The sequence below is a fragment of the Gossypium hirsutum genome, chromosome D05, assembly GCF_007990345.1.
Source record: "Gossypium hirsutum isolate 1008001.06 chromosome D05, Gossypium_hirsutum_v2.1, whole genome shotgun sequence".
Classification (NCBI taxonomy): Eukaryota; Viridiplantae; Streptophyta; class Magnoliopsida; order Malvales; family Malvaceae; genus Gossypium; species Gossypium hirsutum.
Window position 1 is genome coordinate 37,886,139 of NC_053441.1, and position 13,747 is coordinate 37,899,885.

The 13,747-nt window shown below is 33.4% G+C and overlaps 2 protein-coding genes and 1 long non-coding RNA gene across 5 annotated transcripts; 2 read left to right on the top strand and 1 right to left on the bottom strand.

Moving 5' to 3' along the window:
- The first annotated feature begins 2,163 nt into the window (after positions 1–2,163).
- On the top strand, positions 2,164–3,312 carry LOC107903958 (uncharacterized). Its single transcript, XM_016830188.2, has one exon. It carries the CDS (start codon positions 2,325–2,327, stop codon positions 3,156–3,158), a length of 834 nt encoding a protein of 277 aa, XP_016685677.2. The 5' UTR covers positions 2,164–2,324; the 3' UTR covers positions 3,159–3,312.
- Positions 3,313–4,451: 1,139 nt separating this feature from the next.
- On the bottom strand, positions 4,452–13,702 carry LOC121217975 (uncharacterized). Of its 2 annotated transcripts, none has more exons than XR_005914248.1 (3): positions 13,481–13,702; positions 8,438–8,523; positions 4,452–6,981 (listed from the first exon to the last, which is right to left on the bottom strand). It is a non-coding gene; the product is annotated as an uncharacterized lncRNA (long non-coding RNA). The 2 variants fall into 2 exon arrangements; XR_005914247.1 differs by having other exon boundaries at positions 4,452–6,969; positions 13,481–13,688.
- LOC107903959 (protein LAZY 1) lies at positions 9,825–12,718 on the top strand. 2 transcript variants are annotated; one of them, XM_041094774.1, is made up of 5 exons: positions 9,825–10,101; positions 10,177–10,243; positions 10,632–11,431; positions 11,690–11,972; positions 12,406–12,718. In XM_041094774.1, the coding sequence occupies exons 1-5, from the start codon at positions 10,096–10,098 to the stop codon at positions 12,423–12,425; spliced, it is 1,176 nt and encodes a 391-aa protein (XP_040950708.1). In that variant the 5' UTR covers positions 9,825–10,095; the 3' UTR covers positions 12,426–12,718. The 2 variants fall into 2 exon arrangements, with proteins under 2 accessions (XP_040950708.1, XP_016685678.2); XM_016830189.2 differs by lacking the exon at positions 9,825–10,101 and having other exon boundaries at positions 10,171–10,243.
- Positions 13,703–13,747: the final 45 nt, after the last annotated feature.

A 13,747-nucleotide genomic window follows, 5' to 3' on the forward strand; every position in this document is an offset into this window, starting at 1 on the left:
ATCCAACAACGCTCCAGAACTCAAACGTGGTGATGATTACTCTTTTGTGTCGGCATGTTCCTAGGGTGTCTAAATAATAGTTATTTTGTTGATTGAATGTAAATGAGATTATAAGTTTAATATTGGTTAGTTTTATACATATAAATATGTGTTTGTTTTTTGAAGCCATATTATGGCATGGTAAATTGAACTAAATCTTGATCGGTGCATGTGAATTTAATTCTATGTTTAAGTGCGCATGAACTAGGCAAATTGATTTGGATTTGGTATGTTTATTATTTGAATTAAAATAATGCTTTGATGATTTGTTTTGATGATATGAAATGTTTGAGAATTTTACCTGTTTGATCGATAAACTTCGGTAATGCTTCGAAACCCTATTCCGACGACGGATATGGGTTACGGGTGTTACAAGAGAACTCAAGTTTTGCACCTGTTGCAATTTAGTCTTTTTTATCAAATTAAGCATGCAAATGGTAAAATGTCTTAAAGAAAATTTTATACGATACTACTAACATGCTGTAGACATTAAAATAATAATAAAATAAATATTTTCTCATCGGATTTGTGGTCCCAAAATTATTGTTTCGATTTCACTAAAAACAGGCTGTTACATTTAGATTCTACCATTTTTTCACTGTAATCCTTATTTTTTTACCCAAACCAATACTTTAAAATCGGTGATCAAAATGAAAGTAACCTAGAAATTTAGTGACCAAAATGAAAGTGTATACATGGTGTGCCAGTGTAGACATGATTTGGCGTGTACAGTCAGTCACCTTAAGGACTTAAGGCTTGAATGGCTAAAATGAAAGTGTTCTAAAAGTTGAGTGACAAAATTGTAAAGATTTTTTTTACCGAAATGAAAGCGTTATAAAAGTTGGATCACCAACCGGGTAGTTCACCCTATATATAAATACTAACAAAATAGATGTATTTATGAGCTAAACTGGGCTAAACTTAAGCATAATATTAACATATTTTATAAATGGCAAACCCATTCCCATTTTAAGTTTGCCCATATTATTTTTAAAATATTAAAATTATTATTAGTTTAATAATTTTTTATTTTTGAAATTTATATATAGATAACTTAACAATTTTAATGTTTACATTTTTGTATTATATATCACTATAGATTTAATTTTTTATGTGTTATAAATTACATAATATATAAAAATATTATAATATATTACAAACTTAGAAAACTACTCGGGTCAGGCCAAGCTCGAACCTTGAATATTTGAGCTTGAGCTTATCCCATATTTTAAATTAACTTTTTTTTCCTAAACTCATTTCATGACCTAATATTTTAATCAAAACCGTCTAAAATTTCAAATAAATCTTCAAATTGAGCAATTAACCCGACCTTTAAATAGATTTACAATAAAAATAATTTTTTTAAAAAAATTGCAAAAAAAATATTCTAAAAGATTTATTAAAATATTAAAAATTTGAAATAAAAATTTGATCAACATCAATCAACGGTTGATCAGCATCGATCAAACTCAAACGTCAGTCAATATCAATCAATGATGGTCAAACTTATTAATAATTTTTTAAAATGTTTAATTTTCGGTAAATGACAAACTTATACTTATTTTAAGCTTGCCCATATTATTTTTAAAATATTAAAATTATTATTAGTTTAAATTTTTATTTATTTTTGAAATTTATATATAGGTGTTTACATTTTTGTATTATATACCATTATAGATTTAATTCTTTATATGTTATAAATTACATAATATATAAAAATAATATAACATATTACAAATTTAGAAAACCACTAGAGTCAAGCCAGACTTGGACCTTGAATATTTGAGTTTGAGCCTATCCCATATTTTAAATGAGCCTAACATTTTTGCTCAAGCCCAAGCCAATTTTTGAGCCTAATATTTTGATTGAAACCCTTTAAAATTTCGAGTAAATCTTCAAATTTGAGTAGGTAACCGACCCTTTAAATAGGCCTACAGAAATTTTTTTAATAACTTCTTAAAAAACTACAAAAAAAAAACAATCTAAAATATTTATTAAAATATTTAAAAAGTCGAAATAAAAGTTAATAGTAATTTTGTAAAATGTTTAATTATTTTTAAAAAATAAAGAATATTATTTAGTTGGAAGTGGGCAATGGTTTTTAAAACGCTATTGGTTAGGATAATGTAGTTGAGAAAGTGAAAAATTATGCATTAAACCTTTTCAACATTAATACAAATACAAAGACCATTGTCCGATTCTTTCCCTTATTCCACAAAAATCCCTTTCCCCTTTTTCCCCTTTAAATCAAAACAAACCAACCTTGGAGCAAAACAAAAGCAACCATGAAGCACAAAAACAAAGGTAAAGTTTACCCCTCCCCTTCTCCGCCGTCGCCGTCTCCATCGCCTCTGCCGTCTTCGTCTGGCGAAGACTATCTTTCGATTCTGAAGCTTCTCCCAGCCGCCATTTTAGCTCTAGCTTCACTCCTTTCCGTCGAAGACAAAGAAGTTTTAGCTTACATGATAACCAGGTCCCTCAAAACGACCACCACCGTCGCCGCTGGCGCCGTCTCCGCCTCCAACAACCCTTCTTTGACCTCTCAAGATTTCCCCTCTTCTAAGAAAGCATCTCCCAAGAAGCCGCCACCGCCAACCGTCTCCAAACTGACCCAAAACCGTGGCGCTTCCACCCACAAACCACCTGTTTTCGACTGCGATTGTTTCGACTGCTACACGAGCTACTGGTTTCGTTGGGATTCTTCCCCTAACCTTGAGCTTATCCATCAAATTATTGAAGCTTTCGAAGATCATTTAACCAAAGGGGAATCCCAGAAGCTTTCCAAGAAAAACGCCCGCCCCAAACGAAGGGACTGTAACAGCAGAACCGCTACACCGGTATCCGGTAGCCCGGTTCAGCCCGACAACGAGGTTTCCGGCTTGGAGAATCCTACCATGGAAGCAACCCTTTTTTCTGATGACGTCATTTCAATGGAGAAAGAAGAGGTAGATGAAGTGGAAGAAGTGACGGAAGTAGCGAAGGATGCTGACGGGGAAGTGCGAGCGGCGGCAACGGCGACGGCGACGAGTAACCACAAAGGTTTGGCTAGGAAAATGTTGCCGGACGTATTAGAATTATTTAATTCTCGTTTATGGCGTCTTTGGAATCCAAATGTATAAATATTTTTGGGGGAACTTTTCGAGACCTTAAAATTCAGAAATTTTTATTTATTATTATTATTTAATTCTTGTTTTAATGGCTTTTTATTTGTCTTAGGAACTAAGTTACAAGTTTAGGTGCTTTTCATGAAAGGTATGGGATAAGATTAGGTCATTTACGATTGCATATTTTTATTTTATTTTATTTTTAGATTTTTGTATTTTAAATGAAGCATAAAAGAGAAACAAAGTAGCATTATTATTGTAAATCATAAATACTTTATTTTTCTTTTTATATAAACCTAAACTTAATAAAAATTTAAATTTAAATGAAAATATGGCATGTTTTTTATTTATTGTTTTGTTTTTCTTCGACGTATTCTTAATTTGATGCAGTCATGGCTTATTTTGTTTTAGATAAATTACAAAAATAATCACTTTTGTTTGTCTCGTATTACATTTTAGTTACTTAAATTATCGTTTTATTACGAAGTGATCACCGTTAAACTCCGTTACCTCTCTAACGACAGTCTTACATGACAGTCCAAATAAGTTATAAATGCCAACTTGAATGTTTAGTTACTTATTCAGATGAAAATAAATTTTTAATTAAATAAATATAATTTAGACTGTCACGCAAGATCGCTGTTAGAAAAGTAACGGAGCTTAATGGTAGAATGATCATTTTATAACAAAACAATAACGGAAGCAATCAAAATATAACATTTCAAATATAAGCAATTAAAATGTAATTTGAGATAAATAAAATAAACTATTTTTATAGTTTACCCATTATTTGATTAAAATCCACCCAATAAAGTTGAGTAATGATTGTTTAGGGAGTAATAAAGTCATTATTATATGACAACAAATTCAGGTTAGTGATTTAAGTTCAATCCAAGTCCAAATCTAATAATAGATGGCTCCCAACAGAATATGCCTAATTTAGTACAAATATGAGGATATCTTATAGGAGAAAATGTGTCCAAAAATGCAATTCAACCATACTATCAGTTTCCTTTTGGGTGCAACAAGTACACGCCAACTCACTTGTATATATCGGATACAAATATGTGCTTTTTATCTATATTTGAAGAATCCTTGAAATAGAAATGCCCAACAGACTACCTCAAGTTGAGCAATAGATTAGCATATTTCAACTACTGAAATTATATTAAATCTATCACCAACAAAAGAATGATGTCTCACATTAACTTCAATAACAAACAACTCCTCCCCAGGACTGAAGTCATCTCACATCAAACAACACTGCTGGGATTTTTGCTTTTACTTTCTTAACTAAAAATAAATAAGGATTGAAATGCATTAGTTCCACAATTACTATTGACTCTTTTTCTTTTAACTACTTGAGCTTAACATCACAATATGGGTGTAGGGATATGACCCTCCAAATATATGAAAAAACATACATGTATCTAGCACTTATACCGGGTCTGACTAACATAATTTCCCATTGCCTTACCAACTAGGTCATACCCTCCCTAGGCAGGCCTGAGCTTGATATTAGAACTTACCCTATATTGTTGCTAATGCAGCTGGCTCCAGATTAGACATGACAAAAGAATATCATTAGTAATCAAAATATTATCATCCGACTGTAAGTGAAAAAAGAAGCGGGTCCATTGAGATGAACGGCAATGAAACTGACTGCACAACCAATTTTGATTCATGAGATGCTGAGCAAATAATGGTTACAAAGATCAAAAAAGAGAGCCAAAGTAGTTGGCTCAAGTGCTTGTTTGTGGCAAGCAGGAACAGGGGACAAATTTGCAAATAGTTTCCAGTGAACATAAATTTTCCAAAGAGAAATCATCAGCTAGCTTTTGGCACTAGTAAATCAAATGATAGAATTAAAATATCAAAGTAGCATTGAGCAATTTTATTTCTAGTCTTTAGCTCTTTGCCTCTTTTAATGTTTTTAACATGAAGAGTTTAATTGAAATTAGATACACTGAATGCATGATGTTGGCAGTTGAGTTACTTGGACTCAGGTGTAAGTGTTGGAATTGGGTTTTTTTCCTACATGAGTATGTTCAATTTTTTCTAAGCTTTTCAATGTATTTGAAGGGTCATTAGAGGGTCTTTTCTCCTTATCCATGTCCAAATATAAGTCGGAAACAGGTACTATAAGAAAGCTGAAAGTTGAAGTACCATAGTTTGTGGGTCATTGAAGGATTTATCTCCATATCTAAGTTCAAATATAAGTTGGAAACATGAACTTGAAGCAAAATGAAGGGCTGGAGCAACATGGATATACAGGTCATTGCAGGGTCTTATCTCCATACCTATGTTCGGATATAAGTCGGAAACAAGTACTTCAAGCAAAATGAAGAGTCAAAGCAACATAACTTAGCAGTATTTGGGACATGGTTAGTCAAAACAGGCAGCTCTAGCTCCTAAAAGTTATGTAAAGTGAGAGAAATTAGAACAAGGAAAAAGAAACCTAACAAAGGAAACTAGAAACCCGAACAATTAAAAGCCCTCGTTTGGAGGAGTAGTAACATTGTAATACACCTTTTAAGTACGCTAGTTAATGATATCCACTTGTTTGAACCAACTACTTATCACACCACTTAGGACATTTTTCCTTAACTTGGGAATTTTATGTTTTTCCTTAACTTATTGAAATGGTAAATTCTAATACAAAAAATTTTCCTCCCTCTAATTTTTATGTTTCCAAGAGTGTTCTTCCTCCAAAAAATAAAACTACAATTATGTTTTTTCCCTCTTTACTCCTAGCATTATTTTCAACTAATATGTTTTTTTCTTCTTTAATTTTTTTTAAAATTATATAATTTAAAAAATTTTATAAAGTACTTACAAGAAGTAACAATAACTTTCAATTTTTTTCCAAATATATTATTCCTATAAAATTACATGCCAAATTTTGTTTGATTTTTATTTTATAAATATTTTATAAAATCATTTAAAAATATTCTTTGAATTAAAATTTTTTCATAAGCACATAAAAAAATTATAAAACTTCAGCATGTAGTTTTTATAAATATAATATATTTGGTATATCATTTTTGAAAAATAAAAATTAAGACTACATTTATAGAAGTACATTTTAAATTTTTTTATCAAGTCGGGAAAAAAATAATTAAGTTATTAGGTTTTTTCCCTTCATTAAGGATAAAAGTGATATTTCATACACTTGTTCAACATTTTTCTCTATCAAACAGTGAACTATTTTAGTACTGATGTCATTACAACTATTTTAGTACTTATGTGCTAAATAAACTTTTCTTCACGTTATGACACTAACCAGCCAAACAAAACATAATTGTTCTCCTTGTACTATAACAAAATTTGACCACAAAAGCTCGAAGGCATGTCTTAACCTTAGATTCTTTTGAGCTTTTAAGCCATATATCTAGATTTGGGGCAATTTGCCTATTCATGATTTTTAGAAGTCCAGGACAAACCGAGCATGAAAAACCAAATAGAAAGTCATTATGCTCTCTATTGATCAAAAACATGGGTTGTCTCTTGATTGCTTACCAAATAGAAAGCCAGAATCGATGGCACACTTACTGTTTATCTACATTTGCTCGATCAATGACATTACAAGTGTGTGGCAGCAATTCACGAGTTCTACAATCTACAGAAGAAGCAAAAGGATCATAAGGACATACCACAATTCAATTAGTTGAGGGCCAATCATTGCGCAGAATCAACATCACTGACCACAGGTCCAACAGCATTGATTTATACTGATTCATCACTGCGCCGCCTGCTTGACACTATCTATTTAACTGATTCTCCTCTGTTTTGGTTGCAAGAATCCTTTGTTTAGCAAAGAGAGAACCTACAGACCCACCTTTGGTAAGGTTCAGTAAAAATATGACCATAACAATATATCCACCATGAATTCACATTGCAGTAGGGTATATGCATTTGGTCTCAATGATAAAATATAATAAGTCAACAAGGAATAAATGAACCTTTTAGTGTCTTCCAAGCTGTCAGTTTTATCATGTTTGAGACCGTAAATTATCACAACAGTTCGTATTCTAGATTCATGTTGGATAAGTGAAACAGGAAAGCACGAAATTTCACCTGACCCTACACTTGTATATATTATCATTTTTCAACACAGATGCCTAACATGCCATTTTGTTTCTGTCAGACCCATTTTTCATTTCCCAAGCATTTTATTTTGTCTGTATGTAATTGTTCTTATGCATGACCATATCACACACGACATAAGACTCTCAGTAAGAAGGACGAAAAGGAAAACTAAAAAAGAAGGAAATTATGAATTAGTTAACCTACTGAACTAGTGGCTGAAAACTTTCAAATTTGGTTTAAAACCTAGAATCACTAAAGCTGCAGTAACACACACAGTAACTTTATAGTCTTACAAAGATGGATATGTAGATAACCATGCAGGAATTTCCATCACCACCTAGAACCAAGTCATTTTGTAATTCCTATGTTACTCAAACTCAGGTGTGAGTCTTGAATATGGGAATGTGTTCAACACGTATATTTTCAACTTTTTAAAATGTACTTTTATTGGGAGGGTCATCTACATATCAATGTCCTAAAATGTATAGGACATCTCGGATGCAGGTACTTCAAGAAAAATGAAGAATCAGAGCATGTAAAAGTATTCAACATTGACTACCCTCTATTGTTCTCATCAGCCACATTCGACTAGTTAATATCTTCAACTTAACATCTCAGTGATTAAATACTTGCTATAATAGCATAATAGAGAGGAGCTATATTAAACTCACAATTTCTACATTTCTTGAAAAGTTAATTAGATATTTTTTTCATCATGATAACGGTTACATCCATTGCTACTAAATAGCAATCAATTTATTTACTATCCCGAGTTTGCAATAGATCTAGCAGAAATTTAAATGCTTCATCACATACTCCCTTTTGTACAACAAAAAAAAGAATATCTATCCATAGACAAGCTTAGCTAAATTAGAGACTTTAGATGTGAAACATTTACTAGAAGTAATTCAAATATATTGTTTTCACAGTTGTTAATTAAAGCTTTAGCAAAGATCCACCAGCAACATCTATTATGATCTATGTTACTCGGACTCAGGTGTGAGTGTCGAATATGGGTATGTATCTAAAACAGGTATAATTAGATTTTTCTAAGCTTTTCCATATATTTGGAGAATCTGTGGAGCCCATATCCCTAGATCCATGTGTCAAACATAAGTGTCAGGCAGTTTTACTTCAAGAAAAATCAAGTCCAAGCAACATAGTCTATCATATTTGTAGTCATTCATGAAATATGGCTTTATTACCTTTGTGCCGCTTTTTCAGCTCAGTCATATTCACAAAGTCGCTAGCAAGACATTTTCATGGACAACAGTAACGAACTTGATGAGGCCTGCAGAAAATAGATGTTATGGAGAAATGCTAATGTCAATGAATAATATCTGAGACTGGCTAAGAATGCAAGTAACTTCAAGATTCCATGGAAGCAATACTACGAAGTACTGAGATCACAAGCCATGAACTTTTGCTAATGTTCATTAATTGGCAGCAGTCAAGTAGATAGCAGACAATTTCTTAGCAGTCACAGTAAAGATGTAAAATCTGATTGAGGGTTTATTCATATACAGTGGCAAATTGACAACATACTAAATGCAACTAGATTTATGAAACATAACATGGGAAGAAACGTGTATATGAAGAGTTAGATTTTAGTCGCAACTGTGGTTATAAGCTAACTCAATGCTTTCCATGTTCCAAACTGGCAAAGTTAAATAGAAAATTGGTTGACAAATTAAAATTCTTTAAATTCAACTTCAACATTATTGTTATGTTTTGAGTATTAAGATGTTTATTTGAGTAAATTATCATTTATTCTTATCCATCACACAATGGCTATTCAGTTGGAATACCCCACACAAAAGCAGACCAACAAAGGAGCATCGGCAGACTTAACTTTTGTGTCTATAATGAGAAAAGATCTTCTATTGTCATATCCTTTGAACCGACTGAAATCCGACAAAATAGTCTCCGGAGCCCCCACTAGTAAAACCAGTTTCTTTCACCAAATACAAGGTAAATCATTTATTGTAATAATAATAGTCAATCATCAACATCCTAAGCAAAAAGTTGAATGCAGATTTACATGTTGGAAACGGCGGTAACATATAACATGGTACACTTCAAAACAATGATCTGAAATAGTTGAACGTGGTGATTAATTGCATCTTAACATACAGATTTAATGGACATATGAATGATTCATATGTGCCACCATAAGAAAGATTTTTAACTGTAGCAATCTGTGACAAATCATGCAAAAATAACTATAAAAAAAAAGTGACAATCAAAAGAAAGAAAGGAAGAAGTCAAAACTCCTAATACCCACCATGCACATAAACATGAGTGGATGGCTCATAAACAGTGGAGAAGCCAGGGGGGGGCTGGCAGGGGCCTCAGCCCCCCCTAAAATTTTCCATTTAGGCCCCTTTATAATTTATAAAATTTTAAATTAGTGACGGTAAAATTGCACTTTGCCCCCCTCCCAAAATAATAAAAATTTGATTTAATCCTTTAAAATTTATAAAGATATAGGCTATTAAAATGGTGAAATTGCATTTTTACTGTCGTAAAAATATACAATTTAATTCTGCCCCCCTCCCCCCCCCCCAAAAAAAAATATTTTTCTCGGTTCGCCCCTGCTCATAAAGAAGTTCGAGCCCCAGGACTACAGGACCCACCTCTCCATTAGGCTACCTGATGTGATCTTGACAATTAACAGCCAACCCAAATCTTGTAATGATCTCTGTGTTTCTCTCCAGCCATCTTTATCTCAGACGATAGGAGGTACCAAGGACCTAATTTATCTCACATTCATAAACAGTTCAACATCAAATTGTTAAGTAGATCAAACTCCACTCACCATCTACAACAAGTGACCGAATTTGGTATCCTGAAGAGAGCAGAGATGAAGGTATACACTTTTCACCTATGGCAGGTCAAAGTGATGTTCAATTCTATGGGTTGATTTTTTTTCTCTTGGATGCAGTTACTAGGTTGGATGCACCGTAAGTTCCGCCAGAATAGCAGTGAACCGCTCAAGGATTTTGCCATTGGTAAGTGTCATCTTGCAATGCAACTTTTTTACGAAGACATTTATATGAGAGATGTAACTTAAGGGGCATTCTTTAATGACTGATTTTACATGTCCACAAGAGCCTTCAAAACATGAATCCTAAAAAAATCCGAACATCATAGTCTTCATGTTGCTCACTTTGATATTGGATAGGACTTAAGATGAACCAAAGCAAACTCTATAATGATACATACGTAGAAATGGAATAAATATAAAGCTTTTTTTCCCTTCTAACTCAATTTTATCATGGTTAGGAAAAATAATCAATGTTGTCATTGCTGAAATGTTAAGCTAGAACTTATTTTCCATCTAACCTCACCATCATCCAAAATTTTGTATTTTAACATATTCTTGTAATTGTCTTACAGGGCAGCCATCATTGGATGACCAACAATTCTACTCAAAGCCATACTATGGCACCACGCCTTTCAGGCAACCCCAAAGTCATCTTCGGAAGTCTTTTGCTGGTATAGAATCAGCACAGGCAGAAGAAGAAGACTATGAAGAAGAATCATCATCAGCAATATCGGAGCTATTCCATGGCTTTCTTGCAATTGGTACCCTTGGTTCGGACCCAAACATTCCCGACCCGTCAACACCAACATTTACTATTTCTGTAGAAAACATAACTGAAAAAGAAACAGACGTAACAGAGAATGAGCTGAAGCTCATTAATTGTGAGTTGGAGAGGGTTCTAGGAGCTGAAGCAAAAGAAGAAGGCTGCAACGACTCGTCTGGAAGAAACAGTCATGTCAGCACTGGAAGAAGCAGTCATGTAAGCACTGGAAGAAGCAGCCATGGCAGCACAATTACACTTAGTAGAAAGTCAATCGAAGGTCTAGATTCCAACGGGAATGGCAATACAGTTTGTCCACTCCAAGGTTATCTTTTTGGCTCAGCAATTGAATTGTCAGAAACAACTACAGTAGCGAAAAAGGAACACAGGACCTCACTTGGAGAGCTGCTTCAGAGGACTAAAATAACAGAGGAGAGTTTTGGGAGTAAATATGACAAGGAGGAGAAGCGAATGGAGAAGGAAGGAGATAAATCTGCAGTGCACATTATGAAAAAAATCCTGAAGAAAAAAATGCTCAATGCATCTAAGAGCTCTACTGCAGCTACTGGCGGAAATATCGATTCTGCCTCAGCAGAAACGAAACTGCACAAGGTATGCTGAAACCAAAAAGATAAAAAAGAACTCAACCAAGATAAGGACCAATTTGAATGGTCTGGATATCAAGTATGCATTCACGATAGTTCTTATTCTTTTTTCTTTCTTCCGTTGTTTTTTTTCTCTATATCTTCTTTATTTCAAGATTTACAAATAATTAAAAAATGACCATTGGTTTGAGTTTTAATCAATGTGCTTAAGATTAATATTATAGACAAGGTCGAGTTCCCTAATTCCCAGAATTGTGGCATGTAGATTTTACACAAGTTCCACAGAAAAGTTCATCCTGAAAGCTCAACAGCCACATATAAGCATGACAAGCCCCAAAAGAATGAGAACAAGAAAGGCATTGGTTATAATGGAGGTCAAGAGAATGGAGGTCCGATCCTTGCGGAGGAAGACATAGTAATATTTCCTCAAAGAGCCCTTTCGAAGGACATGCGACGTTACAATAGCCAAGCAAATCCATCTCAATTCACACTTAGCTGCAATGATTCGAACGGGAACAGGGAGTGCTGGATCAAAACAGATGCAGACTGTAAGTATACAAGCAGTTAACATTTTCAGTATCCATAAGAAACCCTGTCATGGACAGCCTATAATTCATTGTTGAAATCTCATACTTGTCTAATTTTGTTATTTGTTTCTTGATTTCTTTCTAAGAATATTTTTTTTTTCTGATAGTTACTTTCCATAATAGAGATCCTAATATGGATGCCTATAGCCATGCAATAAAACCTAGTGGGGACTTCATAGTTCTAATGTCTTTTTATCCTTCTAGCATAATGACCCTATAGTAAGCATAGTGTCAGTCGATGAGTCATGACATTTTTAGCACATGGTGGAATTGAATACCAAAAAGGCATATGCTTAAGTCAATTCTTTGCAACTATTGCACATATATACCGGTGTGCGACTATTTCGAGTTATCAAAATAGATTCCTAATTCGTAAAATGGTTTGTGTTTGCAGATCTGGTGTTGGAGCTCTAAAAGGCAGAAGCAAACTTCAAAATGCGGTTCCCCTTATCATTCGCAGTTACTAAGAATGAAAATGAATGGAGTTTCCCTGTGTTTGTGAGATTCTCTATTATTATTATTAGTAGTAGTAGTAGTAATTATTGAACTGGTGTTTCCGAGTGGCTATTTTACAAAACAGCTTGAAATAAACAAATAAAGGAGGCCCTCCTCCAGCAACCCATATGTGAGAGTGCTTAATGTAAAATTGTAAGACATTTATCATTTTCCTTCCAAACAATATCTCAATTACTATTGAAGTTAAGTTACTACGAATTCTCTGTATCATATAAGATAAACCGGAGACCCTTGAAGCAACTTGGCTCCTCCAAACTCACTAGGATCTTAGTAATTTTCTTACTTATCCCAAAACTTTACAATTTGATCCTATTTTATTCCGGCTCCTAATATAAATTTCTTGGCGGCGCCTCCAACAGAAGATTCATGGACACCTTACCTTGAAGCAAAACACATCATCTACCAGCAGACAACCAGAAATCTACAAACAAACGTGAACCAATCTACTTTTTTTTTTCTTTTTTCCTCATAACATTTCCTACATGAAGTACTGCAAATTCAACAAATCCAAAAATAGTGGTGGGAAATAATTCAGCAAGAGTAGTCAGAAACACAATTTCCATTTTTTCCTTTCGCTTTTACGATAATATAAGAAAATAAAAAATTGTGGGTTCCAGAAAAAATATAAGAAAAAAAAACATAGCCTCACAAAAAATGTATATGCCATTTAGTTGGCATTAAGTCAAGTTTTAATGGCCAAGAAATGGGAATTTCAGAAATAAAGAAAAACACGGAGAAACAAACAGAGGGCAAACCACACAAGTCTTTGCAATTATAAGTTTATAAGCAATGGTGATTGCCAGCCTAATGAAATTCATTGAAAACGCCAACTAGAAACAGCCGAGGAAGGAAAATTTTGCATGTAAGAAAAGAAAGAAAGGGTTCGAATTCTATGTAAAGTGGGATTTCTATGAAATTGCTGAAACATTGCATGAAAGGAAAAGGTGGGTTACCGGGAAAGAAAGGATTGAGTGGCCACTGTTTCTGGTTCGCTTCCTTCTATGTCTTGTTTCCTTGTCGCTTATTGTATTTGTAATAGAAATGGTCAGTTTTCCATGAATTGAAAGTCTCCTGGAAGCTTTCCTTTGTCACAGAGAAGAAAAAAAAAAGGGAGTTCTTTGCTACAGCTCCCCATTAAAATATAAAAAAAAAATCTGCATTATTATAAAAATAGTAAGAAATTATATGATAAGGAATATCAAAATAAGGGTAGATTTGAA